Here is a 25,397-nt window from a genome sequence, read left to right as displayed (position 1 = left end):
TGGATACATTTGCAATGTTTTATAAAGGGTTTTAGAGTCCTGTCTGCATGAGTCACCTGGAATTCTCACATTTTCCTCTTTAGAAGAGTCTGTAGTCATGTGGTTGCAGAGAAATCACGAACATAGCCTGAAAATTCAGCCCTCAAAGGCAAAGAGCCACTTCTTTTGCACTTTCTAAGTTTTTTTTATTTTTTTATTCCACTGTGCAAGGGGGGGTGGACTGGATTCCTGCACCTCAGCTGCCTGGAACAGGTACCAAAGTGCCAGATATGGGGCACTTTTGGAGAACTGCACTGCACAGTGTGCCCCTCCGCAACAACAGCTGTATTCCTGACAGGATCCCAGCAGCATTCAGCTATTCACAGAGATCGCATTATAAACTAGGCAGCTTCCTCTCTTTATTAAAAAAACCACAAATTTGCCTCTTTGCTGATGGCAAGCCGGGGCAGCAGAAGTCACTAGCAGTGCGGTGTCTCTGCTGGGGTGCTGGCTGTTGGTCCTCCCTGCACCGGCCCAGCACGCCTGGGGAGCCCCACCAGGACCCCGTCCGTGGCTCTACCTCAGCGGCCAGCCGCAGCGAAGACTGACAGAAACAAAACCTCACTTAGGCTCCGACTCTGAGGAGAAAGACTGACAGAAACAAAACCTCAGTTAGGCTCCGACTCCGAGGAGAGGGCGGGTACAGGAGCCTGCCGGGGCGGGCCTGCTCTGCAGACGGTGCTCCAGCCCTCCCGGGGGCTGGCCGGCGCCCCTCAGAGGGGGGGAGAGGGAAGCGCTGAACCCACCTGAGGAAAAAAACGGTTTCTCCAGGGCTAGGCGCCTCCGGCATTCTGCCGCCCGCCCCAGGGCGGGCACAAAATACCCCAAAGCCCGGTGCTACGGCCCCCAAAGCCCAGGGCTGCGGGCGGAGCGGGCTGCCGGAGTCCCCCAGCCGCGGGGCCGCTCCCGCCCTTTCTCCTCAGCAGCCTCCCGGCCGAGCGCAGAGCCGCGCGCCGCCCCGCAGGTCCTGGCAGGGCGATAAGGAGCCGGCGCGGGCGGCGGCGCGCAGAGCGGCCCGCTGCAACGGGCAGGACCCGGCCAGGCCGGGCGGCGGCGGCCCATGCTGCCTGCGGGCCGCGGCCGGCGGTGAGCGCGGGCGGCGGCGGGGGCTGGGCCTACTGCAAGCCTCCGCGGGTCGCTGACGGTGCTGGGCCTTGCAGGTTGGCGGCGGCGCTGGTGGCGGCGCTGGGCGAAGGCGCGGAGCGGCGGCGGGAGCTGGAGCGGCGGGCGGCGCGGAGCCGGGACCTCCTGCGGCACTGGTGAGTGTGGGCCCGGCCCCTGCCTGCGGGCTGCGTAGGGAGGCCCTGGGCCGGGGAGCGGGGGAGCGGCCGGCGGGCCTTGTGTCCCCGCAGCCGCCCCGGAGGCGGGGGAGGCCGAGCCCGGCGGCGGGCGGCAATGCTGCCCCTCGGCGCCCTGTTTCTCCCCCCGTAGGGGCAGCGAGGAAGAGGAGCGGTCGCAGCCAGGTACCGGCTCCAGCGGCGGACACGGTGAGCGCTCCCCGCCCGGCCTGCTGGCTCCTCATCACACGGGCCCTGGGCCTGCCGGGGGTGAGCCGGCTCCGGGGGCAGAAGCCCTTCCCGTGCTCTGCAGCGACTTGAAGCCCCCCTCTACTTTTTTCCTCCCACTTTCCTCCTTGGCGTTAGCTTGGGTTTGTGCCATGGTAACCAAAGCCAGTGACGAAGTGTCTGCAGGCCTGACTGAGGTGTGGTGACTGTCACTTGTTGACCAAGGAGTGGTTGACTCGGGAGAACTGGCTCCTCTTGTGACTCACATCCACCCTGGGCTTTCAAGGCTTTTTGCAAGCCTGCCTGCATCCTCTAGTTTTGTGGGAGTATGGCCAAAATACCCACTGCACCATTCAGTGGGTTCAGCTTTCCTTCTGTGGCACCTGGAAAAGCAAGTTAGTTTAGAGATACATGGGGAAGATCCCGGTTTGGACCTTCTAATAAGTCTTCTCCTCTTGCAGAGAACAGGCCTTCACCCAAGGAGCTGGAGGAGCTGGAACTGCTAAACAAGGCCTTAGAGAAGGCACTGAAAGTCAGGAAAAGCATCTTGAAAACTCCATTAGAGGTCCAGGGAGCTACAGGAGAGAAATCTGTAGGTGAGGGACCTGCTTCCAAAAATGATGAAAAGCAGCAAGTGCCTGTACCTGTTGAGGATGTTTCTGAGAGCACAAAGGTGAGAGCTGTAAGCAAAAAGCCTGCCTCTTTGAAGAAACCCTCTCTATACCAGCTAAGAGCTCCTTATAGGACTGACCTAGATGTGAAAAAACTGCAAAGGAAGGCCCCAGCCAAATGTGTTTCTCAAGGTCCCAGGACAACTGGGAGCAGCTCCTCAAAAAGGGTGCATTGCAAACAAGGAAGGAGTCATAGGACAGTAGTCAGTGCCGGTGACAGAGAGGTCTGTGCTCCAGCTGAACGCCAAAAGACACCTGGCTTGTCCAGATCTGTCCAGAATGAGCAGCAAAGCTTTGCTGTAGGGGATTCGGCTGGGGGAAAGAACTCTCTAGCTGTTGGCCAGTGGTTATTTGATGCAGGGAAGAAAAGTTGTGGTTCCCTGCAAAAGCCCAGCAAAAAGGAGGACCCTACAGCTGAAAGTGCGTTGGGAAGGAGCACCTCACCTCGGACAGTCACCCTGCAAGAAAAAGGGTAAGTACTGAGAGATGGGCACCTCTGTCTTAGTCCGCTTGACGCTGACTAGCGGACCTGTAAAGTCTGGTCTCTCCTACTGCTCTGTAGGACCTAGCTTGGTTTCACTGCTGCTCAGATTCTTCTCAAGAAGAAGGTTCCTTTACAGTTTTAGAGCCTCTATGGTGATTGAAAAAGTGTTTTTATTTTAAGGGCTTACTCTTGGATGGGTGGGACTGAAAGGCTTTTAATTAAGACTTCTGATATTTCATAGGCCCCATGACTGTTTTGGAAAGCTGTTTCTGTAGAGCTTTTTGAGCCTTAGTTTTCCTTTGAGTGCACTTCCTATTATAGCTTACTGAATTTTATTTTATTTTTTTTTTACACAATGATAATATGCAGTGCATATTATATACTCCCCCCCCTCAATGCTGTTTGGAGAGATGGCATCTGGGTTTAATACTGTTCCCTTCAATTTGTAAGATGCTGCCCATGTAACTACACAGATCACTATTAACTAGAATGCAGTTGTTTCAAGTGTTTGCTGTAAGAAGATTTATTAAGTGGATGTTACTGAGATTCTGTGTGGAAAAGTGGTAAAACAATACTTAGAAGATTGGCTTTGCATTCAGACTAATCTGCCCTGTTTAAATAATTTCTATATTCTTTTCTGTGTATTCTTTGCTTAAAGACACAGTGATGTTCATATCTGATGCTTGCCTGCCTGTCCCTGGAAAATGTTGAGAAATAGTTCTCAGCTGCCACAACCCAACTCTTGTGTCTGTGCAGGGAGGAAATTATCACTGTATCGTGGTGTTGGAATGGACACAGAATGCTGAGTGACAGTTGCTGGAGGAACAGGAATCTGGATTCAAATGCTTATTTACTTAAAATACCGACTGTGGTCTTGCGTTCATAGTCTCCATGTGACTGACTATAACTGCCAACCCACATATTTTTGCAATAACAAGTTAGGGATTATTCTGCTTCAGGGTTAAGATACATATTCCCAGTGGAAACTGAAATGTCTCTTTCCCATTTCTTTGAGTGTCATAAGGTGCTAAGCAAAGTTGCATTGTCATGCTCAGGTATGGCAATAGAGTTGGGGTGATCTGCTTATGCTCGTGTCTGTATTGATCAGCTTCCCTGAACGTGTTGTTTCCATGTTTGTACTCTGCCTTGTCAGGGCTTTGTTCCCAGCTTCTCACCTTGGATGAACTCTGATGGCTGGTGGTGAGGTACAGGAGCTCTCCCAAGTCAGCTCAGTGACGCTTGTGGAAATGACTGATCCTCCTTCCTTGAGGACAGGCTGAAGGCAGTGGTGGATTCAATCTCCAGGGTTGCTGACATCTTCTATTAGAGCTAAATTAATTTCAAATTTAGACAAAATGCCATTTTCTGTGTTTGAAGACATAGCTCTGCTGCTCTCAGTCAGTCAGGATTGATGCTTCTCTTGTTTTGCAGATGCCAGCTGAAGCTACCTCTTCCCTACAGGAAAGCCTATTCCAGGAATTCCAGGTAAGCCCAGCCTGATTAGTCCAGTCCAGAACTTCCCTTTACTTAAGAGCTGTGAGAGGGGGGTCAGACAGGGGAGACCTGACTGCTGTATGGGTCACAGGGGAGAGGCACTGACCCCACCGTGTGTGGGGCCTGAACTCAGAGCAGGAGTGGTCTGATACAGTGTGTCTCTGCGAAGCTGTTTCTGAGTATGTTTTCATGTTACTCTAATCACTGATGTTACTTTTGTTTTCAGAGTGCCAATCCCTGTTAATCCTGAGTTGTGAAAGTACTGGAGTGCTGTAGTTGTGGGTTTAGCAGTGCTGCAGAAGTCTCTGCTGATACTGTATACTTGTTGAAGGCAGGAGACCCTGTGGGGTGTGTGCCTGTATATCCTGTGCAATGAAAGTTTCCCAACCAGTTGCTGACCTGAACTGCTCCTGCTGGGGCACCTCTCTAGCTTGGAAGCACCATGGCTGTGTTAGTTTGAAGCTGATTCCTGCTGATGAACTCTTAAATAGAGCCAATTACAATGTTAGTGCACTGATGGTGCGGGTGGATGAGTTTCTGGTGAACTTGGTGCTTTAGTCCATTCCCCAGCCCTCTGGAAGGGTTTCCCCCCATTTCCTTTGAGAAATCTTGCCATAATTCAGCAGATCTCTCATTATGTGTTTTTTACAGATATTTTGCTTAAACCCTATCTTAAATCTAGCTATAGCTCCTTGTGCTACCCTCAAGAATTCCTCCTCCTCTTGGGAACTGTCATTTGTCAGACGCCAATTTGTACTTGCCCTTCAGCAAGTTGTAAAGACATGATTCCCTTAATTTTCACTTGTAAATTGAGCCTTTCGGTATTCTAATCACTCTGATGTAATTTTACACTCTTCACTGTTACTTCCAACTCAGTGACAGATTGAAAATAACCTTTGCTGTAAAGACCCCTTATAGAGAGAATGTATCTTGCCTGATAACTTCTGTTCTTTTCTATTCCATTAACCTTGCTATTTCTTTGCATAATGTGTTTCTGAAAACTGCAGTTTCTATCATGATTTAAAAGATCCGTTTGGATGGAGAGAAGGCACAAGCACACTTGGGTTAGACAGTCATGCACTGTGTAGCTATTTTAAACTTCTTCCTGATAGCTCTCACTTATTGCGGCAGGTTTTGGGAGACTGGCTGAGATGCTCTGGCTCTTTAAAGCAGTCCTTTAAATAAAGGATATTATGGGTTCTGCATCGGTGGGGATGTTGAATTCTGTAAGTGAAATGCACTGCTCTGGTAGTGGTATCATTTGTGTAACACTTCCTTTTAAGAGCTGGACAAGGGCCTGGTCAGCTTACTCATGATGTTGTCCGTCCTTAAACCTCTATATTTTTGCGACCCTGATACTGGCATGCTGCTGTCATGATTCTTGCCAAACATGCCACTTTAATACTTTTTTTTTTTTAATTTTTATACAAAGGAGAGTCTTGAAGAAGTTTGGCATATGAAGGAATCACTGTGGTAAAAACTAGGGTGAGAATTTGTCCTGTCTGCTCTTCTTTCTGTACATATTTACTAACAGAGTAAATGTACAGAAATGCACATAGCTTACCCCTCAAGAAAGGAAGGGAAAATTTGTTGTTCCCTGTGGGATAAAAACGTAGGTAGGGTGACGCAACAAAACTATGATGTGCTGCAAGTTTGCATCCTGCTTATAGAAATGTGTCGTCCGTTTTCTGATGGCTGTAAATCCTTCCTGTCAAAACAAGTTGAGAAAAATAACAGGTGTTTTGCAGTGTCTCATGCTTTCTCCAGGTGTCCTTATTGGTCTAATACCAGCTTCAAAAATGGGGGAACAGCTAGCAAATAACCTGTGAAAGAGAGGGGAGAGGAAGATGCTTGTATTTGAAGCACTGGCATATTGGAGTGTCACACGTTGCAGCTCAGTGTGAGCCTGCGTACAATGGAGCATAAATTCTCCAGCTCCTGTCCCTTTTGAATTTTCAGGGCATGGAAGAGATGTCATCTCTGCCAAACAAGTGTAGAAGCAGCAGCTGCAAGGAACCGTTTTATAGAGGGGATCCAGACAACTGTATCCTTTCTCAGCTTGCCATGCCCTTCCACAAGCACGTGGTACGGTACAGCAGGCACTGGGTGCAGCCGCTCTGCAGCGTGCTCCCATCTGGCGAGAGTTATGCCTCCAATAACAGGGGTTCAAGCTGGGTCTCTAGGAATTGGTATTTTTGCCATAGTGCAGCTCTTGAGCAGTCATAAAATTGTTGATCCAGACAAACAAGGCCACAAGGCAAACATGCCATACACAGCTGTGCTGTCCTTGCCTTTCCCCTGCAATGCCACTTCACGGGCTGCTTGCCCTCTTCTGCAGCCCCCGCTTCCAGCTAGCCTGGCCCGGGGCTCAGGGTAGTGCACAGAGCTGGTGGTGTGAAACCTTCCTTAAGCTGCTGCTGTTTGAGTTTTGTTCCCCGATGCCTGCCTTCAGTCCTGCAGAAATAGAGGAGGAGTTAAAGGTCCTCCAGGACATCCCTGCCCTTCTGAGTCAGCATGTGGAAGCTGAGTCTGCAGGTAAGGAGGAAAAAAGGGGGATGGAGGGGACAGAAGGTGGAATAAGGATGATTTCAGTGGGCTCTGTTTCCATGTGGTGTTGGTGTGTGCTGGATGTGAGGGACAGGAACATTCTCTGCCTAAAATGAGGGCTTGTGAACCCGAGGCCACTCTAGAAACTGGTATTCAGGAGGAAGGTTTCAGTATGCTCATGCCTGCTGGTTTTCCTTTGCTTGTCTTCTAGACCATCCCACTCTGCAAAGAGAGTATGAAAGCCTTCTAACCTTGGAGAGTTTGCAAACCACAGTTTCCCAGTGTCTGCATAAGCTGCAGCTTCTGCGAACAGGTGAGCCAGTCCCTGGTTTTGTAGTCAGGTATGAATGTGGCCAGCTGTGCTTGAACAGTAGTTTGCCATCTGTGTGCAGAAAGTGTGGATCAATGTAATTTTTCTCCTGGTTGTTTTTAATGGTGATATAACAAGTAAAAATTTTCTGGTGGCAAACAAAGCCACGGTATCTGTTTGTCACCATCTGTGTTCAGGAGAGGCTTGGGACTTTAACTGCTGCTGTTCAGGAGGGCTAGTGAGGGAGCTGTTGAGAGATAGGGAAGACTGCATGCTGTAGCTCAAGATGTCCTGATTGTGCCATGTGTGAGGAGCTTACCCTGACTAATACAATGTCATTAGTCATTCACTTTTAGGAACAGCAAGTAGATCACAAATTCTGCAAGTACAGATTTAACTTGTATATTTTTGTCTCCTGCCAATTCTTCAACTCTGGCAGCTGTGGAGTCCCAGATGAGCCTGTGCCCAGACTGCACTGGGGATGCTGGAAGCTGCTCCCCAGCCTGTATTCCTCCCAGGGGGCAGATGTGTGACAGTGCAGGCATGCTGGCTGTGCCTCTCCTTTGCTACTCCAGTTTCCAGGAGCTGAGGGACCTGTTTGCCTTGAAGCTAAAAGTCTCAATGCTGCACCAAGAAATTGCCTTACAAAAGGTGAGTCTTAAAAAGTGTTAGTGCTTCTGGAGTAGGGAAGGAAAAGGGCAACTGTGGGACAACAGCTGGTATATGTGGTCTTGGTGGGGGGGAAGCAGTGCAGCAAGCTTTCCCAGTGATGTTTCTATGTTTGTGTCTCGTGTTCAAGTCCCATCAGTGCCTTGCTTGCTTTGTAGATGAATAGATGTATGTTTTTCTGTTAAGGCTAGAGTACAGTCAGGCATTTAAAGGACTCTTTCCTGGTTTTGTTTTTTTTTTTCTTAGCTACTCTTTCAGAGTTTGGCAGCGGAGGATGTTGTTGGTAGTGCCTGAAGACCCTTTTTTGGCAGGTCTTTACAGTCCCATTAGGGCACCTGCGCTCTTATTCTCTGCTACATGACCACTGCCTAGTGAACTCCTCTGCTTTCTTTTGCTTTCCTTTTAAATCTCAAACCACTGTGCTGCTAATCTTAATGTTTACCGTTCTGAGAGACTGCCTGTAAGAACACAGTAGGAGGTCAGTCTCTCCACCAGTCTGAGCAGAGTGCCTGCTGCACAGGGATAGTTTGCTTTCCTCAATGAACAGCAGCAAAGGGCAGAGAAGGTGTGTGAAGTCATGTCTACTCCTTTGACGTAACCTTTGCCATTGACCTGAATGATAGAGGCTTTGGAGAAGTAATTTTTTCTGTAAACCACAGAGGAGTTATTCATAACTGGCCACACTCCTCCCTGTGGCTAAAGATAGATTGCAGCCTGTCTTCAAATGGGACTTTAGCACTATAATCCTGAATTATGGGTTATGATGTTTTTTATTTTTATCTCCGCAAAATGCAGTAGTAACTGAAGCCTGATGCTTTGTCAACTGACTCCATTTCCTCTGCGCTTGTATCTAAATAGGTGCTTTGTACTGGGTGAGCTCTGAGTCCCTGAAGCAGCTCTGTGCAGTGTGTGCAGGATGAGATTCTAGGGTCAGGTGAAGTGAATGGGCTTGGTACCAAATAAATACCCTGAGAAAAGGATGTATGTATTTGTGGGCCAGGCCTGTCCATTGCCTTTCCATGGAGGAATGCCAAGAATCATAGAAAGTCCTGGTAGCTCTTAGCCTGTCTGCTGGTGAAGGCCTGTTTCCTCTATTCTTATGCATTGGGAGCAGACCAGGCAGATGAAAAAGAGAATGGTGTCTCTCTTAGGAAGCAGAGCAATGTAGTGCTCCTTCATGTGTCAGCTTTCCCCTTAGGTAGCTTTCATGTCTGCAGCTCTTGACTCTTACTAGAGATATAGTGGCTGTGTCCTGTTTCTGTGTCTCTGTGCAGAGACTTGTAGAGAACAGGAAAGGAAACCCCCTGCAGATACTCTGTTCTGTTTGGGTCTTCCTTTATTTCCACCACTGAAAAATGCTTTGAGGGAGGTGACTAGCACATGCAGTTTGTTATCCGGTCTTCTTCTGGGAAGGCAGTGTGCACAGTAGGCTCTGTGGGTTTTTAATGTGCAAACTGCTCAGGCTTCCATTAGCTGGTGCCAGCTAAAAAAAAAAAATCCCAGGCAAAATCTCCTTCTGAGCATTAATTCAAGAGTGAGGCACTAAAGGCTAACTTCTGTCCTTTGACTGGAAGATGACCTGTGCAGAGTTTATCAGTCACAGTCATAGTCCCAGAGCTTTGAGCTGTTCATGATGTTGCAGCAGGCCAGTGGGTTGTTTCACAGCGTGGACTGAGATCACAAGCTAGGCTTAATAGACCAGAGGCCAGGTTGGGGAGTGTTGGACAGCTTTAGCATCCTCTGTAGCCTGTGCTGCTGGGGGGGGCATGCAGCTTTGTTCCGTTTGGGCTGGAGTTGGCCACTTATTGTCTCTCTTGGATTAATATGGCCCAGCTGGGAGGTGACAAGAACAGTCATGAGGGTTGAACTTACCTTTCAATTTACCATTGGGTGAGTAAGCACTTCGCTGTGTGGTTGCAGAGATCTTGAATCAACATCAGCTTCTTGCAACTGATGTCATCCCAGCACTGGGCCATCTTTGCAGCAGAGGCAAAGCACTGCTGTTTATCTCACTGCACTGGGTGGCTGCTGGTGTACTTGATGAGCAGAGGATGAACAACTCTGCCTTTGTTAAATATGACAAAAGAAAGTATCTGTCTATCAATTAGCATGTTATTAGTCATACTGCTCTGGTTAGATTTCACTTTTTATGCAGCTGCTTCATTTCATGTAATTCTGAAAGCGCATGCTGGCTCTGGTGACGTGTCTTCTTTGCTCCTGCTCAGGTCATGATGGCAGAACTCCTGCCTGTCCTGGAGTCCAGGCTCTACCCGGAGACCTCTGCAGCTCAGCTGTATCGGGCGATATACACACAGCTCTGTGAGGGAGGCAGGCGATTCCCTGTGCTGGTGAGAGATGAGCTGGCAGACTGATCTGGTGGGAACCTCCTACTGACGTTAACATGGCCAGAGACAGTTTTAAGCAATAAATTTTTTCTATTAACTTTTTTACTCTGCCTGTTTGTCCAACTAAATTTCAGTGGTTTGGATTTTTTTTTTCTTTTCTATCACTTTTATGACCTGCTAACTCTGAGGTTTTGTGAAGCCCCTTCAGGGCCTCACAGACACTGGTTTTGGATTTTCTTCCAAGGTCAGTCTCTCTGGCTAGCTCTAGATTCTTGGCTGTTGCACTGAGACGCTAGGCTTCTATATGCAGACAGTGTAGCAGGCAATAAAACATGATTTATACTGATCAGATAGCCGCAGTATGGTGGGGCACAGCCTTCCAGCACCTGAAAATACAGAGAACCTGAGCTGCTGCTTCCCTATTACTCTGTTCACCAATTGGCATGTAACCAGCGTTATAGTGGTCACTAATATTCACTGACTAACGGTGTTTTCGATGTCTTTATCCACAGCTGCCCAGGCCACGTGCAGTAGTGCCTTTTACAGAACAGCTCTGGTTTGCGGGTACCTGCTCTGATCTGGGCTGGTGCTTGGGTTGCTGTGCAGCTGCAGCAGTCCCTTCCCATCAGCCTGTCAGTCACATCACTGGCTGCTCAAGGCAGGGCCCCTTCAGGCAGCTTCATGACCCGCCAGGCTCCTTTTGTAAGGACTTAAACCTAGCCTGTAACTGAAATGTTGCTGCTATGTCATCTTACCTGGCGATCGTGCCTGAGACAAGAGTCTAAGGAGGGTTGGGCTATCTGCATTTGAGAGATGTCGGGGAATCCAGCCGCGGCAGGAGGGAGCGGGTGAAGCAGCCCAGCAGGTGGCACTCAGCCCTTTGCCGTGCTGCTGAACCTGCGCCAGTAGCTGCTGGAGGCGCAGTCTTCCAGAGGGACTAACGCAATGTCTTGCCTGGCGATAGGAAACACAGATTCTGTGGCAATTCTGACCTTGTCACCATGGGAAAATTCCAGCTGCAGTTCCTCCTGCATCTTAGGGTTTTGCATGTGATCCCCAAATCCCCTGGCCATCTCTATGTGACAATTGAAGCTTTAGTAGAATACTTCTGCCTGTGAGCACTTCGAAGCCCTTCTAGGCAAGGACCAATGTGTACTGCTGCTTACTACAGTTTGTATCACACTGCATCTCTTAGCTGGACTAGGACTGTTTGCTCGGGGGGATTTAGCTTTTAGCAGTGCTGACATTGCTCATCACCCGCACGCCCCCTTTCTGTTTTTTTCAAGGCTGGAGTTAGTTGTGTGTCTTTTCTGAATGTTTGGCCTTTTCTGACACTCAAATTCACTAAGTCATTCACGTGATAGATGAAAATCAGCATATCTTACTTTTTTTTTTTTTTAAAAAATCACATTGCATTCAGTTCTTTGTAGATGTTACTTTATTCCCCATGGAGTCTGCAATCAGGGCAGGAGTTTGCTACCTTCTTCGCCACTGCAGTGTGTAGGAGTCCTGCATGGTCTACATCTGTATGGTTTGTGGAGAGGGGGAAACCACGCTGTGGTCAACAGTACTGGAGGCTTGCAAGGTGTTAATTAAAGGCTGCTCCTAGGAGCAGACACTGCCTCCTAAATTAACACAGTCATATGTCATGGGCATAAACATCTGCATGTTTGAATTTTGGAGATGACATTTGGTATTGTTAATTATAGTGTTGTTATCCATAACTTGTGTCTGTAAGCACTGCATGAGTCATGGAGCATCTGCTTCTTTGTGCAGAGCAGTCCAGTGTAAATTGGCAGTAACTTCACTGCCACAGCAAGGACTGTATAGGTGTGAAAGGACTGTTCAAAAGAGACTGAACCTCCCAAAATGGATTTGCAGGGGTTGTTATGAGCTCAAAAGGCAAGCTGACGCTGTAGGAGGGGTGCAGAAGGGGAGCACAGCTCCCTGCATGATGACTGACAGGTAGCTGGGTTGTTTTGTGCCTCTGGGTGCAGTGTGGTTTTATTACTCTTCCTACACCATGTGAGAGACGTTTTATAACTTTCATAAATGTGTAAGTCTTTAAATCATTCGAATGACTCACTTTGCTATAGCACAAGACTTATTTGAAGAGATAAAGATTCAATAGCAACTTAACTCAGTGATTAGGTGGTCTTTTTCATTATAAAATGTGCCGTTGTTATAGAAAGAAACTATACTGGTACGTTAAATTGAGAAGAGGAGAAAAGAAAGACAAAAGGTAGTATTTGTGATGCCAGGGAATAGTATTACAAAAATACAGGAAACGAACACTATTTTTGGAAAGCGATAGATGATAGTAGTGTTGTGCAAACACAAGCTGAGGCAAAGCACAGTGAGGGTCAGGGAGGATTAGCAGCCCTTGTTCCTTCTTTTTCCCCTGTGGTAGAGTCTTAAAAAGGTTTTGATTTTTCACTACTGAAGGATGTGAAGCTGGGTTCCTGGGAGGAGAGAGGGCTTTTTCTTTTCTTTCCAGAATCTGTAACTTTAAGCATTTCCAACTGCTACAGTTTGTCTTTTCCACTGGCTTCTTCCTTTCCTTCCCCTCTGCAACTTCTCTGCTTGCTGTGTTTTTGCAAATACGTGTGACCAGTGGAAGGCCAGAGGCAGTGCTGCTGTTAGTGCACATGGCAACCAGTAGACCCTCTTGCAGCATTTCGCGTGCACTAGTCATCTTGGTTAGTTCTGGATGTTCATCACATTGAAACCTTCCAGGGGTTTATCCTGCAGATGTTACCAGACATGCCACCGAGCACTTGGTACGGCTCCCTCCTTGGGAGATACAGCATGTAGAGACTAAACAGTGTGGCTTTAGGGATACTCTTCATCTAAAACAGAAATAATCTGAGTCTTGCCAAGGCTGGTGTGGAGGAATGCCCTGCCTCTTGCGACCTTTCTGAGGGGTCTAGCAGTGTGTGAGCAGGGATAGAGCGTGACAGCCTGTGACTTGCTGAAATGATGCATACACAGCACAAGCTGCAGGGTCCCACCCATGGGGCAAGGGCATGAAGAACTCCCCAGCCGCCTGGGCTGGGAGCACAGGTTACAGTTTGGAGAGACAAACCCAAATTAGCTACATGAGGGACAAGGGAATTGCATCAACGAGCAGTTTAAGATGGTAAGTGTTGAACTGGGGGGAAAACTCCCAGTTCACTCTGCAGATAACAAATTTGCTGTTGGTGTTAAGTCTCCAAATGAGCTTTCTGTGAGCTCCAGAGAACAGGTTACTTAATGCTTCAGACTTGACTACGTTGTGTTTTTATTAATACCTGAATCAGCAACCTGTTGGGCAGAGTGCACTGTCATGCCAGTCTAGGGTTTCTGGGAAAAGCAATGGTGCTGTAAAACACTGATCCAGAAAGCTTGTATTTGTAGTAGAAGTACTGGGGGGACCTATATGTCTTCCACACACATCCTTTATTTTCCCCTACTCAAATGCAGTCTCTCCCTGAGTCACAGAATTCCGTGTGATGTTGGGATTTCCAGCTGAAGCTTTGCTGAGAAATTTTGGCTGCTTCTGATAAATCTGAAAGTGCTGTTGGGTTACATGTGAGTGCAAGCCATGCTGAGGGTAATGCAGGATGTGTAGCACTCCCCCAGGCCATGCTGCTGTGTGTAACTGTCAGTACACTGTAAGCAGTGAGTTGGAAATGCTTTAATAGCCTTGTGAAAGCCAGGACAAGGGGCCAACAGGGATTTTTTGCAGGCAGATGCATGTTTCTGGTCCCAAGTTCTCTCGCCAGGTGGGGTCACTAAGAGGCTGTAGCAGATGGTGGATCTGCCATCAGGGGCTCTTCATTTGGTATCTGTAAACCGTCGAGTGATATTATTTCACTTGCTCATTAGCCTGCTTTTGCCCTCTGGAGCAAAACATCTTGGTTTGGTTTTGTTGGTTTGTTTTTTTAAGCATGTACACTGGGACTAGCACAGTTAACATGTAGTTTCACTGGAAGCTTCCTAGTCCTCCTTCACTTCCATTAAAAACAACCTCACAAAACAAAAACCCTAATCATGACTCAGTCTGACATGAAAACAATTCATTAAATAGGTATTAAAATTTCTATTATCCTCCATGCAGATCAAATGCTATTTTTGTAACATCAAAGCCACCATCCAGAAAGAAGATCTATCATCTTGGTTTTAATTTGTGAAGAAAGAAAGGCTTTAACATTGTAATCAAGAAAAAGCTATCACTTGTAAATTAATCTGAGCCTAGTTAGAAAGAAGAGAGCAGGAAGCAGTGTGCCACGTATGCCAGCATATAAAGATCTGGTAATGGGAGGGGAAAAAAAAAATTAAAAGTGAGTTTTGACCTGTAATTTCAGAAGGCGAGAAATTACAGCAGTGGGCTATTTAGGCACACAAACGGAGATGTTTGACTTATTTTTAGACAGAACAAGAAAGATAATAAGTGGATCTGGAGTTCGGATAGGAAAAGGCAAACAGAAGCAACCTCTGAGTCAGTGGAGGAGACTGACCCTGGGGAGAAGCCTGTCTGAAATCTTCCCTCCTGGTTTCTGGGACCACAAACTCACAGTTGTGTTAGGGCCTGCCGGTGAGCTATTTTTCAGCCCTTGCATGATATAGTGGGAAGCAATTCATTAGTCTCATTTTTATCTTCAGTTCAAGAAGAAAATAAGGGAGATGTAACGCGCATGTTCACGTCAGTAAGACTTTGACGTGGGGTTGCTTTACGCACTGCAAATTAAGTTGCATTGTAAGCGATGTTGCAGTGCACCTCTAGCACCTCATCATCCTCTTTCCTCTTATTAAAACTATCGCACCGCATCTGTTGATGCAGCTGGCACAGCTTTGGAATTTGGAGAAGTGCATTATCTGAGGATCTCACCCTTTTGGGTCTTTTTTCTGCTTCAGGTTCTAAATTTCAGAATATAAAACACTTTTTTTTGAGGTGAAATCTCTCATAGGATGTGTTTGCAGTAAATCTTGCTTTTGAAATTGTTGGGCAGCTCTGTGCCATCGTGTGAGCTGAAAGGCATCTGCAGTTCTCACTGCCTCCAGGAGGAACTGATTATTCAGTACCAACCAGATACACGATGCACAGAAGGAGAGAGCACAAGAACGATAGAGTTTAAAAAAAAAAAAAAAAAAAAAAGCCCACAAATACAGAAAACTACCTTTAAAAAAAATTAATGAAACCATCAATAGTCTACAGTGCTCTAATTACAATTGTGTGCTGGCTGCATAATGGGACAGAATTCAAGGTACTGGATGCAGGGATGAATCAGGTGTAGGGGTTTTTTTATATTTTAACAAGTTTGGGCATATAAACAGACTTAAACATAACCATGTGTTTCTGTGAGCCTGGAAGGCTCACTTTAATGTCATTTGCCAAATTTTCTAAATCCTTGCACAACCATTATCAATCCTAACTACCTGGTTTTGTCTGGTATTAAATGGTGTTTTGTCAGGACCCACCGCTGCACTGTTCTGGAGTCTTCTTGAGGGTGACAAAGCTCTTGGCAGTGACTGTGCTGTCCTTGCAAAAGCAAACCCACCAGATTTAATGGAGTTGTTTGAATGAACCAACTATTAACGATTTGAATTGTATATGGCTACGTCTGCCTCCTAGCAGTGAGTGCCACAGTCTCCATTTATAGAGAGTAATTCAGAGTGTTGCTGATGACAATGCATGTGGCATGATTTTGTGTTGTGGGTTTTTTTTTTTAAAAACATTAATGACGGTGAAATAGCTTATTCTAGCGTACTAGACTTATTTTTTATCTGTGAGCCTTAAAACTAGTGTGGATGCCCTATGAGTGAGACTAAGTGCCTTGTCCAGCTTTCCAGGCAGCGCCTGGCCATGCATGAGTATCCGGAGCATCTTCTCTGGGGGCAGAGGGCATCAACGAAGTTGCTGTGGATCAGCTTTTCTTCTAATTAACAGTTCTTTCCTGTTTCTGCATCATACCTGCATCTCGGTATTGTTTGTGTTGAGTATCTGCTGTGGTCTAACGTGGGACAGTCAGCTGACGGGTGACGAGAGGAGCAGCAGGAGGTGCGAAGGGAGGTCTGTGCATGCTCAGCCTGCACCAGCGTTGCGCAGTGCTGGGCAGGAATGTAGCTACCGCCGGGTGGGTGATGTAATAATTCCTTTCCATCTGCTGCTATCTATATTTGAATCCACAGGAAATCATCCTTCTTGTAAGACACATGAATCTCTAATTTCAAAAGCTGTCCCCATGTTGGAAGTTCCTCTGGCAGGTTGGCAGTGGTTTCCTCCCCTGTGCTGAGGGGTCGGTGCTGGGAGATGCTCCAGTGGGGCTCACCATGCAGCGTAATGCCACGGACCCAAAATAGCAGGGCGATGTCACCTAGCAACTTGTCACCGTTGCAGAAGTCTTTGTTGGAGTGGATCAAGGTGACACTTGGCTGCTATTTTCAGACTCACACTTCCTGATGGCTGTTGCTGCTTTATTTTACTTTCTTTTTTGTCCTTTTACTGAATCATAGACCTGGAAAATACATCTTAGGTCACTAGCACACTCAAGATTGTGCCTCCTGATATATTTTGCTGCCTATTTTCCAGTTTTACATGGCACGCAGCAACTTAAAACGGACTCTGAGAGGCCACCTGTGCTTCCTGACTGAAGCTTTCCTGCTGCGTGAGGAGTTTCTTCCCTGCTCTTTATCTTAAAATTAATGGAGCTACTCAAAACCTAACGCTGTTTTTGCGGGGTTGTTTCCACAGCCAGATGCAGCCCCGGTGTGACGACCAGCGCTGCGCACTGTGCAGGCGCTGCAGCATGGCGCAGCTCCGGCTTGGAGCAGGCACCATACCCTGCCAGTGCTGGGAAGGGGCTGCACCCCCCGGCATGGCCGTCGCCTCTGGTAAACCCAGATGTCGCAGTTCCCTCTCCCACCTCATTCCTCCTTTCCTCTGAGCCTGCAGCCTTTTAGCACTTAAGATCTGCCCCTCTGTATTTAGGCAACTCCTGCCAGCCTGCAGGATGGGTCTGGCCCAAGGCTGTATTTAACGCTATGTTAAACCTGTTCAAGTTGTGGCCGAGAGCTCGGGAGAGCCGCAGTCCCCGGTTTGGACCACCTGTGGCAACGGGCCATGTGGCTGTTGGTGCTGAATTCACCCACTCGTTTCACTGCAACTCTTCATTGCAGTCAAAGTTTGTTTATTATGAGGGATAGTTGTGCAATAAATATTTGGTATTTCTTGCCCTAGTCTTCATCTAACGTGTGGCTCTTGCATGAACTGCACCGTACCAGCCAAATAAAAGCAGAACTATTAATTTCCTCACAAAGCCACAGGAAGAAAAAACAATTTGTGGGAATGTCTTAGTTCTTACAAACTACTGGGGGGTTGCTTTTTGTGTGTTTTACAGTTCTTCTGTGTGATAAGTCAATGCATGTAGTCTGTTGGTATTTAGTGTTTAAATGAGTGAGGGTCACTTCAGAGCACACTTCTCACAGGCTCTAGGGCTGCCACTTGCTGGATTTCTACAGCTTGAACCCCGGGATATTGAGCTGCATCTCCCAAAAACGAGAAATGAGGTGGGCACGTGTGAGTAACTTACATCTTTGACTAGTGCAGGGATGTGAACTGTGTAAAAGATACGATCTTTGATTATCTTTGCCCAGGTGTTGTTTGCCCAAAGATATGTTGTTTTCTGTCCTTGTTTCCAGCCCTATTACCTTCTAGTTTCTGGAAAAAATAAGGCATAATTCCGTCATCTACAAACCCTTTCTTCTACACAGTGGAATAGCTCCAGGGTGGAGGTGTCGGCCGTGCTGGGCAGCTGGTGTGTGCGGAGGTGACGGGCTGTGTGTGGTGAAGCCGTGAGCAGAGCAAGCGGCGTGTGGGTGTCTCTGCATCCTGGCCCTGCATTCTTTACTTTATCATTTCCGTGTCATCTACAAATTATTTTGGTGCTCTGACATCTACTTTGAAAAGTCAAGCGTCTCTGGTTACCCACACGATTATGGATCCCCACCATAGAACTTTTTCCTCCTGCCCCAGCACTGGGCTCTGAGTGCCGGGGCATGTGGATCACCTCCCACAGCTTGCTCCTCCCAGGCTTCCCTGGCGGTGGTCAGCATCATATTAGATCCTGGGCTTTCTTACTTCAAAAATGGAGTAATAAATCTGTTTTAGAGGGATTAGAGTTTAGGGTTTAGAGGGTTCCTCATCCTTTTTCACTTCTACTGTTTCCCTCCTAGGAATGTGGGTTTCTTGCTCCAAACACTGTTTCCATCGCCTACCAAAGCAATTAACCTTCCGTGCTCTTTTTCTGTTCCTCTTAAACACAAGTTTCACTTTCCAGGTTTTTCTTTCCTTCCTGCAGCTCTTTGCTGTAGCCCTGAGAGCCAGGCTGCAAGGCCTCTCCCCCCTCGGTGGGGATGCAGCCCTGCTCCAGCCAGCATCCCGGGCAGCATCCCCGCTGCAGGGAGAGCTGCTGCCGCCCCATCCATCACCCGGACAGGGCAGCAGAGCCCTTGGGGGGTGGGGGTGTAGCGGGGTGCCATCCATCTCGGCTCCTGAGACGTGACTCATCCAGTCCCAGCTGCGCTTTTCTCTCCTCCTGTGGGAAGAGGGAGGAGGACACACGCAGGTCTCTATTTCTGCTGTGAAAATTACACCCTCACGTTAGTCGCAGAAGAAGGAGCGTGGAGAAGGAGCTGGGCGCCCAGGCGGAGGGGCCTGTCAGCCCCACTGAAGGGGGAAGATTCAGTGCCCAAAAAAATGGGCTCATACCATGCAGCCCAACCTGAAGCCTCTTACTCTCTCCTTTAGCATATTTATGACCTTTACAGGTACTCACTGCAAAATGGGAGATAGGTTTGCCTGAATCCAGCCTCTTTGAGGGGAGAAGGGCAATGTTGTCCAGCTGCTTTCTACATGTGGCTGTGAGAAGCTTCCTGGAGGTGACCCCATCCCTGTGCAGGGCTGTCCCGGTCCTGCTAAGGCTTTTTGCTTTTCCTTTCAAAGCAGTGGCAAAGCCAGGGTGGCTTAGTGGTGTGCACCTCTGCTGTCTGCTCTTTCAGTACTTAAAGAACAGGTTTATTTTAAACCATCTCTGGGGTTTTATTTAGAGGGTCCTCCGTTGGACGTGCCGGCAGTGCTGCCTGCTGCTTCCTTGGAAACACTATCTGGTGAGCTACGTCTCAGTGTTTATATGGAGGACTTGATACATGGATGTACACATACATATGTATGTGAATGTATACAGTTTTACTCCTGCGTAATTTTAAGCAGCTGCTAACACGTTAGCAGGTGCAGTGGTTTGCAGCAATGCAGAAGATGCACAGGGTTGCTACAGCAGGATCACAGCAGTGTTGCCGAGTCAAATATTCAAATTCATCACGTATCAGAACTTCAGGCATGCTAAAGCATCGTGTTTTTCTAACCAGTTGGAGCTCGGTTTTGTCACCTCCTGCTTTTTCAAGGCTATTCGCTGCTCTTCAGCACCACTTAAAAAAACCCTCATACAGGTGTCAGCCAACTAATGCTGTCACGCTTTGATGGAGGCCATGAGTCCTTCCCAACCCGGTGAGTGGAGGCTGGAGCTGTGGGGATACTGTTGCAGGGTAGGACCAGCTAGGGCAGGCTGAGTGGGTAGCAGCATCCTCTCGGGGGGCTAGAGCTGTATTCAGGGGCGTCATCACATCACCAGTTTCTTGAGAAGCACTTTGGAAAGTGGCCAGCTGCCAGGTATGTCACTGGCATATTTTCGTCCAGACCCTGCTCTCAGCAACAGCTGCACTACTTTAGCTGAAATTTCCTTCAAAGGTTCAACTTCGGGTAGATATTCAGCACAGAAGATTTAAGCCTGAACAGTTTCAAGTCTGACGAAGCTTCACAACACTGAAGATGGAGCTTGTAATGGGAAGTACCAGCCTTAAGAAGGCAGGGTTTGGTCCTTGTTGCTCAAAGGGCGTTGACTCATGGGGTTGTGCTGCTTCTCCTCCGTTCTAATGAGCAATTGGGAGAATAAATAACAAAAGTCAGTTTGCGGAGCACCGTGTGCACGTCTAACTTACCAGTAGCCATTTTCCCAGTGCTATTGATTTGCAAAGCCAGAACCTCTGTGCTCAGGTCGCTGGTGTCCTGCAGCTGGCTGCCTTGGGCAATACCATGGGAGCTCAAAGCCTCACTAAAATCTGGGAATTTATCTGACACTTGATAGACCTCCGCTTTTGTTATTTATAGATGTTAGCTAAGAAACTAGGGGCAAGGAGAAGTCCCAGGGCTCTTGCAGACCAGCCACCTCCCTTCTCATGCTGACAGGTCTCATGCAGCTTTCCAGATCAAGTCTGGAGAGGTGCAAAGGCTGATTCAAACCAGCTTTATTCTCCCCCTGCCCTGGAGTAGGGTGAATTCCCCAGGGGTGATGTAGGCAAGAGCAGTGCCCACAAAAAAAGGCTGATAATGTTCCGTGTCTGTACTAACGCCCAAACCTCCCCTTTCCTGAGTTAGTCCCATCAGCTCTGCTGCTTCTTTTCACCTTCCCGCAGGGCCGCTCTGCCACTGCACAGCTCTGCTTCTGCTGTGATGTGGATTTTCTCCCTTATTTTTGGCTTCTTCTCAGTTGATGCAGAAACCCTGCTGGGCCCCATCAGCTTGGGGGAAGCTCTGACCTGGGAAAGGCTCCAGGTCTCTTACGTTTGCTGCGATAGCTCATTCCTTTCCTCTTTCCTTCAGGAAAACCAATTAAAAAACCCAAAACAACCAGCACGGGAGAAGCGAGTGGAGATGGGAACTGTTTGTGTCAGCTCCGGTCTCCCTGTCTGCCTGATCCGCTCATGGGAAAGGTGGTACAAAAAGGTTTTGCCCACAACAAAATAAGTCTCTCCTGGTAATCAGAGCTGGGCAGGAGGCTTTTGTGCTCAGCGCTGTCCAGGCTGTTTGTACTTCCATCCCCTCCTCCTCCTCCCTGCCCAGGAGCCCCGGGCAGCGGCATCGTACCTGCTGCGGCTGCTGCTGCAACTGCGTGATCCCGCACCGGAGCAGCTGCGGAGCCGCGTTACCTGCCGGTGCCTGGTGTTGCTGTTCGGTTCATCTCGGTAGTCACGGTTTGGGCACGGGGGGGTGGGAGCGACGAGCGCGGTACCCGGTGCCCGAGCGGCCCCAGGCGGCCCCGCAGCCCGGCCCGCAGCGCGCCGGCTCCCCCCAGCCCCGGGCCGTTAGCGCCGTGCCCCCCGGGCTGGGCAGCGACCACACCGGCTCCCGAATCCTCCCCTGCCTCAGCTCCAGCCCCTTTCCTCCCAGGTCCCCTGGCTGGTCACCCTACGTCCTGGCAGCGTCCCCCCACGCCGGGGGGTCTCGGCCTCGAGCCTCCTCCAGCCCAGCGCCAGCCGCGGGCTCCCCGTGCGGGCCACCCAAGCCCTGGGGCAGGGGACAGAGCTGCCGGAGGGTGACACAGGGAGAGCAGCTCGGAAGGAGGCGAGGCCGCTGGCACTGCCCGGGGAGGGGGCGGCGGGGCGGCTGGAGCCCCCCTACCCGTCCCCGCTGGGCTGGGCTGCCCGGGGGCTGCCGGCAGCAGCGTGACCCTGGGGGGGCTGCGGGGGGCGGCCGGGCCAGCTGCCCTGCCCAGCGCTGCCCGCCCTCGGCCGGCCCGGGCAGATGCGAAGCGCGAACGGGCGCCGGGCGGTGCCGCTCGGGGCCCGAAGGAGTTAACGGCGGCGGGGCCGGGCCGCCCTCCCACCGGCATGAGCTCACCCGCCGCCGCCAATCCCCGCGCCGGGCCCCGCGCTCCCCGCTGGCTCCGGCAGCAAAAGAGCCGGGAGTCGGAGCCTGCGGCGAGAGCAGCGGCCGCCGCGCCCCCGGCCCGTGGCAGCCCGAGCCCCCGGCCCCAGCCATGTAGGCGCCGGCCCCATCCCGGCACCGGTGGCCTGTGGGCACGGCCCCCCCCCAGCGCTGCGTCCGGCGCCGGCCGGGCCGGGGGTCCCTCGCCAACATGATGGGCTGCAAGTCCAACTCGCTCACTTGCCTGCAGGGAGGGAAGCCCGGGCTGCCGCTGGCCGCGGCCACCGACTCCACCGCCACGCTCAACAAGCTGGCCCTGGCCACGGGCGGGACCGAGAAGTCCTGGTACCGCTGCATCTTCCCCTTCGGCATCGTCTCCGTGGTCATCGGCGTAGCAGCGACGTGCATCACCTTCACCATCAATGGCCCGCAGATGGACATCGCTAAGGTGGTCTCGGTGGCCACCTTGATTTTCGGGGTGGGCCTGCTGGTGGCCGCCTACGTGTGCTGGCGGGCCAAGTGGGAGAGGCAGCGGAGGCGGCAGCGCCAGGAGCCGGTCTCCGTGGAGCAGGGAGCCCTATGACCCGGGCTGGGGGCAGACTCTGCTCCGCCCGGAGCCCCCTGCTTCCCCCCGCACCCGGCGCACCGCGGCGCAGCGGTGACAGCACCGGCTTCGTCGCACTCCAGGACGCCCGGCCCCGCCGCACCGAGCCCCGCCGGCGCCCCGGCCCCCCCCCGCCTGCCCGGGCCCGGCACGGAACCAGCGCGGAGCCCACGGAGCGTGTCACCCTGCGGGGACCCGGGTCCGCCCCCGCCCCGCAGCCAGCCCGGTGCCGGGACCCCCCCGCGCGGCGTCGGAAGGAACCGGGACCACTGTCCCTTCCCCGGCCGCGAGGACCCCTGTGGGTCTGGGCAAAGGGACTTTCGGAAGGACAACTGGGGAGATGCGGGGGGCTGGGCGCGGGGGCGCTGTCCGTAGGCAGCGGGAGGTGCTGGAGCCCCGGGGACAGCACGGGGGGCAAGGGGGGGGTCGGGAGCCGAACATAGCCCGGGGGGCGCGGGGAGCGCAGGGGCTGTTGGGGTGCGGTGCGGGGTGCTGAACGGCGAGGGGGGCGCACCGGGCTTGTTCCGTCACCGTGCGGGAGAGCCAGCCCGATGGCATCCCGGGGGACAGGTCCCCTCCGTGAGGGGGTCCCTCTGCCTGGGACGCCCAGGGAGATCCCCCGGCTAGGGGCGTCCCACAGCAATTCTGTCACCGGAGAAGGAGCTGGAGTTGCGTTAAGAAGGAGCAAATACATTTTTACCACTTTTTTGGAAACAAAGTGCCTGCTCCCATTCTTTGAGTTTAGCTTCTGAGCTCTTTCTTTACCCGAAAAAATAAGCACGAGGCGTGGGCACCGGGGTCCCTCTCCGGCAGCTCCCAGAGCAGCACGGCCGCTCCGTGGCCATGCTGCTCCCTGCCCCGGCGGCCCCGCACCCAGAGGGGCCCCCCAAAACCAGCCCCCCCGGCTCCTGTGCGATGGGCACCCGTGCCAAGAGCTACAGAGAGAGCAGCCGCGCTCCCGGCCGCTCGGCAGCTGGAGGCCTTCCATGCGTGGCAGAAGGGAGTGAGTAAGACCAAAAGCCACAAGCGGGGGGGCATGCAGGAGCAAAGTGTGGGGGCTCGGGACCCCCACGAGCATGCCATGCCACATGCCACCCGCCCTCCCAGCAGCTCTGTCCCCACTGGTTCTGCCTCCATAATTAAATCACACTCCGCTGCCGGGAGGAAGCCCTGGGAGCTGCTGCTTGCTGCAGCACGCATGGCCAGGAGCCATCGTGCCTGGGATACTGGGATACTGGGACTTAGAGTCCCAGTCCTGCAAAGTGAGGTTCAAACACCCACAGAGTCTGGGAGGTTTAGAGACGCTTCCAGCCCCAGCTCTGACCGAAGCTTTCCTTCCACGAGCAATCAGGAGGTGGGGCGGCGTTACAGAGACCAGCTGGGCTCTGCAGCGGGTGATGAGTTTAGCAGGCGTCAAGCCCGGGCTGTTCTTTGGAAGCTTGATCGTCGCTTCGGGGTGTTTGTGTAGCTGAAGTTTGCAGTTTCAGCCTATCTCGGGACAAGCAAAGTGGTGGTTTCCAGCCATGGGGTGCTCAGTGATGTGTGTCGTCAGGGATGCTCAGCAAAGCGCTCCTGTATTGACAGTTTGAGGTGCCAGCTCATTATTATTATTATTATTATTATTATTATTATTATTATTATTATTATTACATTTTTTATTTCCTTCTTCTTGCTATAATATTTCAGCAAACAGGCTTGTGGCTGCCTGCAAATTCCTCTGCTCTCACTTTGCTCCTCACCACTGCCTGAAGCCACCAGTCTGGCTATAAATTTATCTCCCTTTTCAAGTGCTCAGCCCTTCTCCCCGAGCACTGCAAAGTAAATCCCATCTGAACAGGATGCAGGGATGGGTTGTCTGGCTGTACCTGAGGAAAGCCTTGCGAGCCAGCCCAAAATTTCTGGCATCAGGCCCATTACATCTCACACTTTTTTGATCCAGAAATCCGGTTCCCTGGAGCTGGATTGCCTTGCTCCCTGCACCCAGAGAGCTTGCTGAGCCCATCCCAGAGAGAGCCTGGATGAGCTGGAGTGCCATCCCTGCCCAGTCCTGAGCTAAAAAGTCTGATGCAGGCTGATCTTTTCTTCTGTTTCTGTTAAAAGCTTTATAGAATTTGATTTCTGGTGTAAGATCTACACATGCAAAATCCCTCCTGCTGTCTGCAATGGTTTTATATCTGTGAACGGACCCTGGTAAGCTCCCCCGCAGGACTGTGACCATGCAAGTACTGGCTGAAGGGCAAGTCCTAGAGAAATTCATCTCCTTAAAGAGCACTGAGTGATTTTTTGGGGCTGCAGGAATAGATGGCCGGGACAGTTACACCCTGTTCAGCAAAGAAGCCAGAAGGAGGAAGAGAAAAGGACCTGCATGGTCAGTCACTCACAGAGCACCGCACCCAGGGATCCGAAACTTGCCACCCTGCTGACAGCACCCCGTGTTGCTCTTCCTTGGGCAGCGTGCAGGAGGGAGCTGATGGCTCTCTGTTTGCTGGCAGACAACACCGCCATCTCACCCTTGTCCTCAAGTCCCCACTGGTGGCATTGCAGATGTGTGGGAGCTTCCTGGCTGTTCCCTTCCCTGTGCAAGCTGGAGAGGCTCCAGAAAGCATCCCACCCAGGCACCCCACTGCGCACCAAGACGCTGTTCCGTGGGGTGCAGCAACTGACAGTCACCCTCCACTCTGGGTGCCTGGGCCCTGGGTGCCCGTGGCAGGGCGAAAGGCTGGGTCTCCCACCCGCACACCGTGGTGGGGAAAGGTGGCTCACTCGCGGGCCTTGTTGCCCAGACCCCGTGGCTGAGGTGTCGGAGCAGAAGCTCTCGGTGCGCAGCTGCAGCACAGCCAGCCAGAGCCGTCTGTCTCCAGGAGCGGGGGAAGCGCCCTGGGAAGGCAGTGCCGCAGCTGTCTTGTTGCAATCTGGAGCTAAGAGACGGCTTTTATCTTTTGTAGGTGATCAGAACCAAAAATTAATAAACCTGTAAAGCTCACTTGAA

At 50.9% G+C, this 25,397-nt stretch overlaps 1 protein-coding gene across 5 annotated transcripts; it reads left to right on the top strand.

The window, feature by feature from the left end:
• Positions 1-967: 967 nt before the first annotated feature.
• TEDC2 (tubulin epsilon and delta complex 2) lies at positions 968-25,397 on the top strand. 5 transcript variants are annotated; one of them, XM_056335929.1, is made up of 12 exons: positions 968-1,125; positions 1,200-1,298; positions 1,471-1,526; positions 2,006-2,140; positions 2,576-2,687; positions 4,131-4,184; positions 6,153-6,237; positions 6,620-6,728; positions 6,952-7,053; positions 7,490-7,701; positions 20,761-20,870; positions 22,055-25,397. In XM_056335929.1, the coding sequence occupies exons 1-12, from the start codon at positions 1,100-1,102 to the stop codon at positions 22,197-22,199; spliced, it is 1,245 nt and encodes a 414-aa protein (XP_056191904.1). In that variant the 5' UTR covers positions 968-1,099; the 3' UTR covers positions 22,200-25,397. The 5 variants fall into 5 exon arrangements, 4 of the variants coding, with proteins under 4 accessions (XP_056191904.1, XP_056191906.1, XP_056191902.1 ...); XM_056335931.1 differs by lacking the exon at positions 2,006-2,140; XM_056335927.1 differs by having other exon boundaries at positions 2,006-2,687.

This window comes from Falco biarmicus, chromosome 4 (assembly GCF_023638135.1).
Source record: "Falco biarmicus isolate bFalBia1 chromosome 4, bFalBia1.pri, whole genome shotgun sequence".
Classification (NCBI taxonomy): domain Eukaryota; kingdom Metazoa; phylum Chordata; class Aves; order Falconiformes; family Falconidae; genus Falco; species Falco biarmicus.
This window is presented reverse-complemented; position numbering and strand designations above follow the sequence as displayed.

Excerpts from the sequence above, each read along its gene's own strand:
- TEDC2 (XM_056335927.1), top strand. The coding sequence starts at position 1,100 with ATGCTGCCTGCGGGCCGCGGCCGGCG. Across the intron at positions 1,299-1,470 it reads CGGGACCTCCTGCGGCACTG|GGGCAGCGAGGAAGAGGAGC; the intron begins GTGAGTGTGGGC and ends CTCCCCCCGTAG. Across the intron at positions 7,702-20,760 it reads AAGAAATTGCCTTACAAAAG|GAAAACCAATTAAAAAACCC; the intron begins GTGAGTCTTAAA and ends TCTTTCCTTCAG.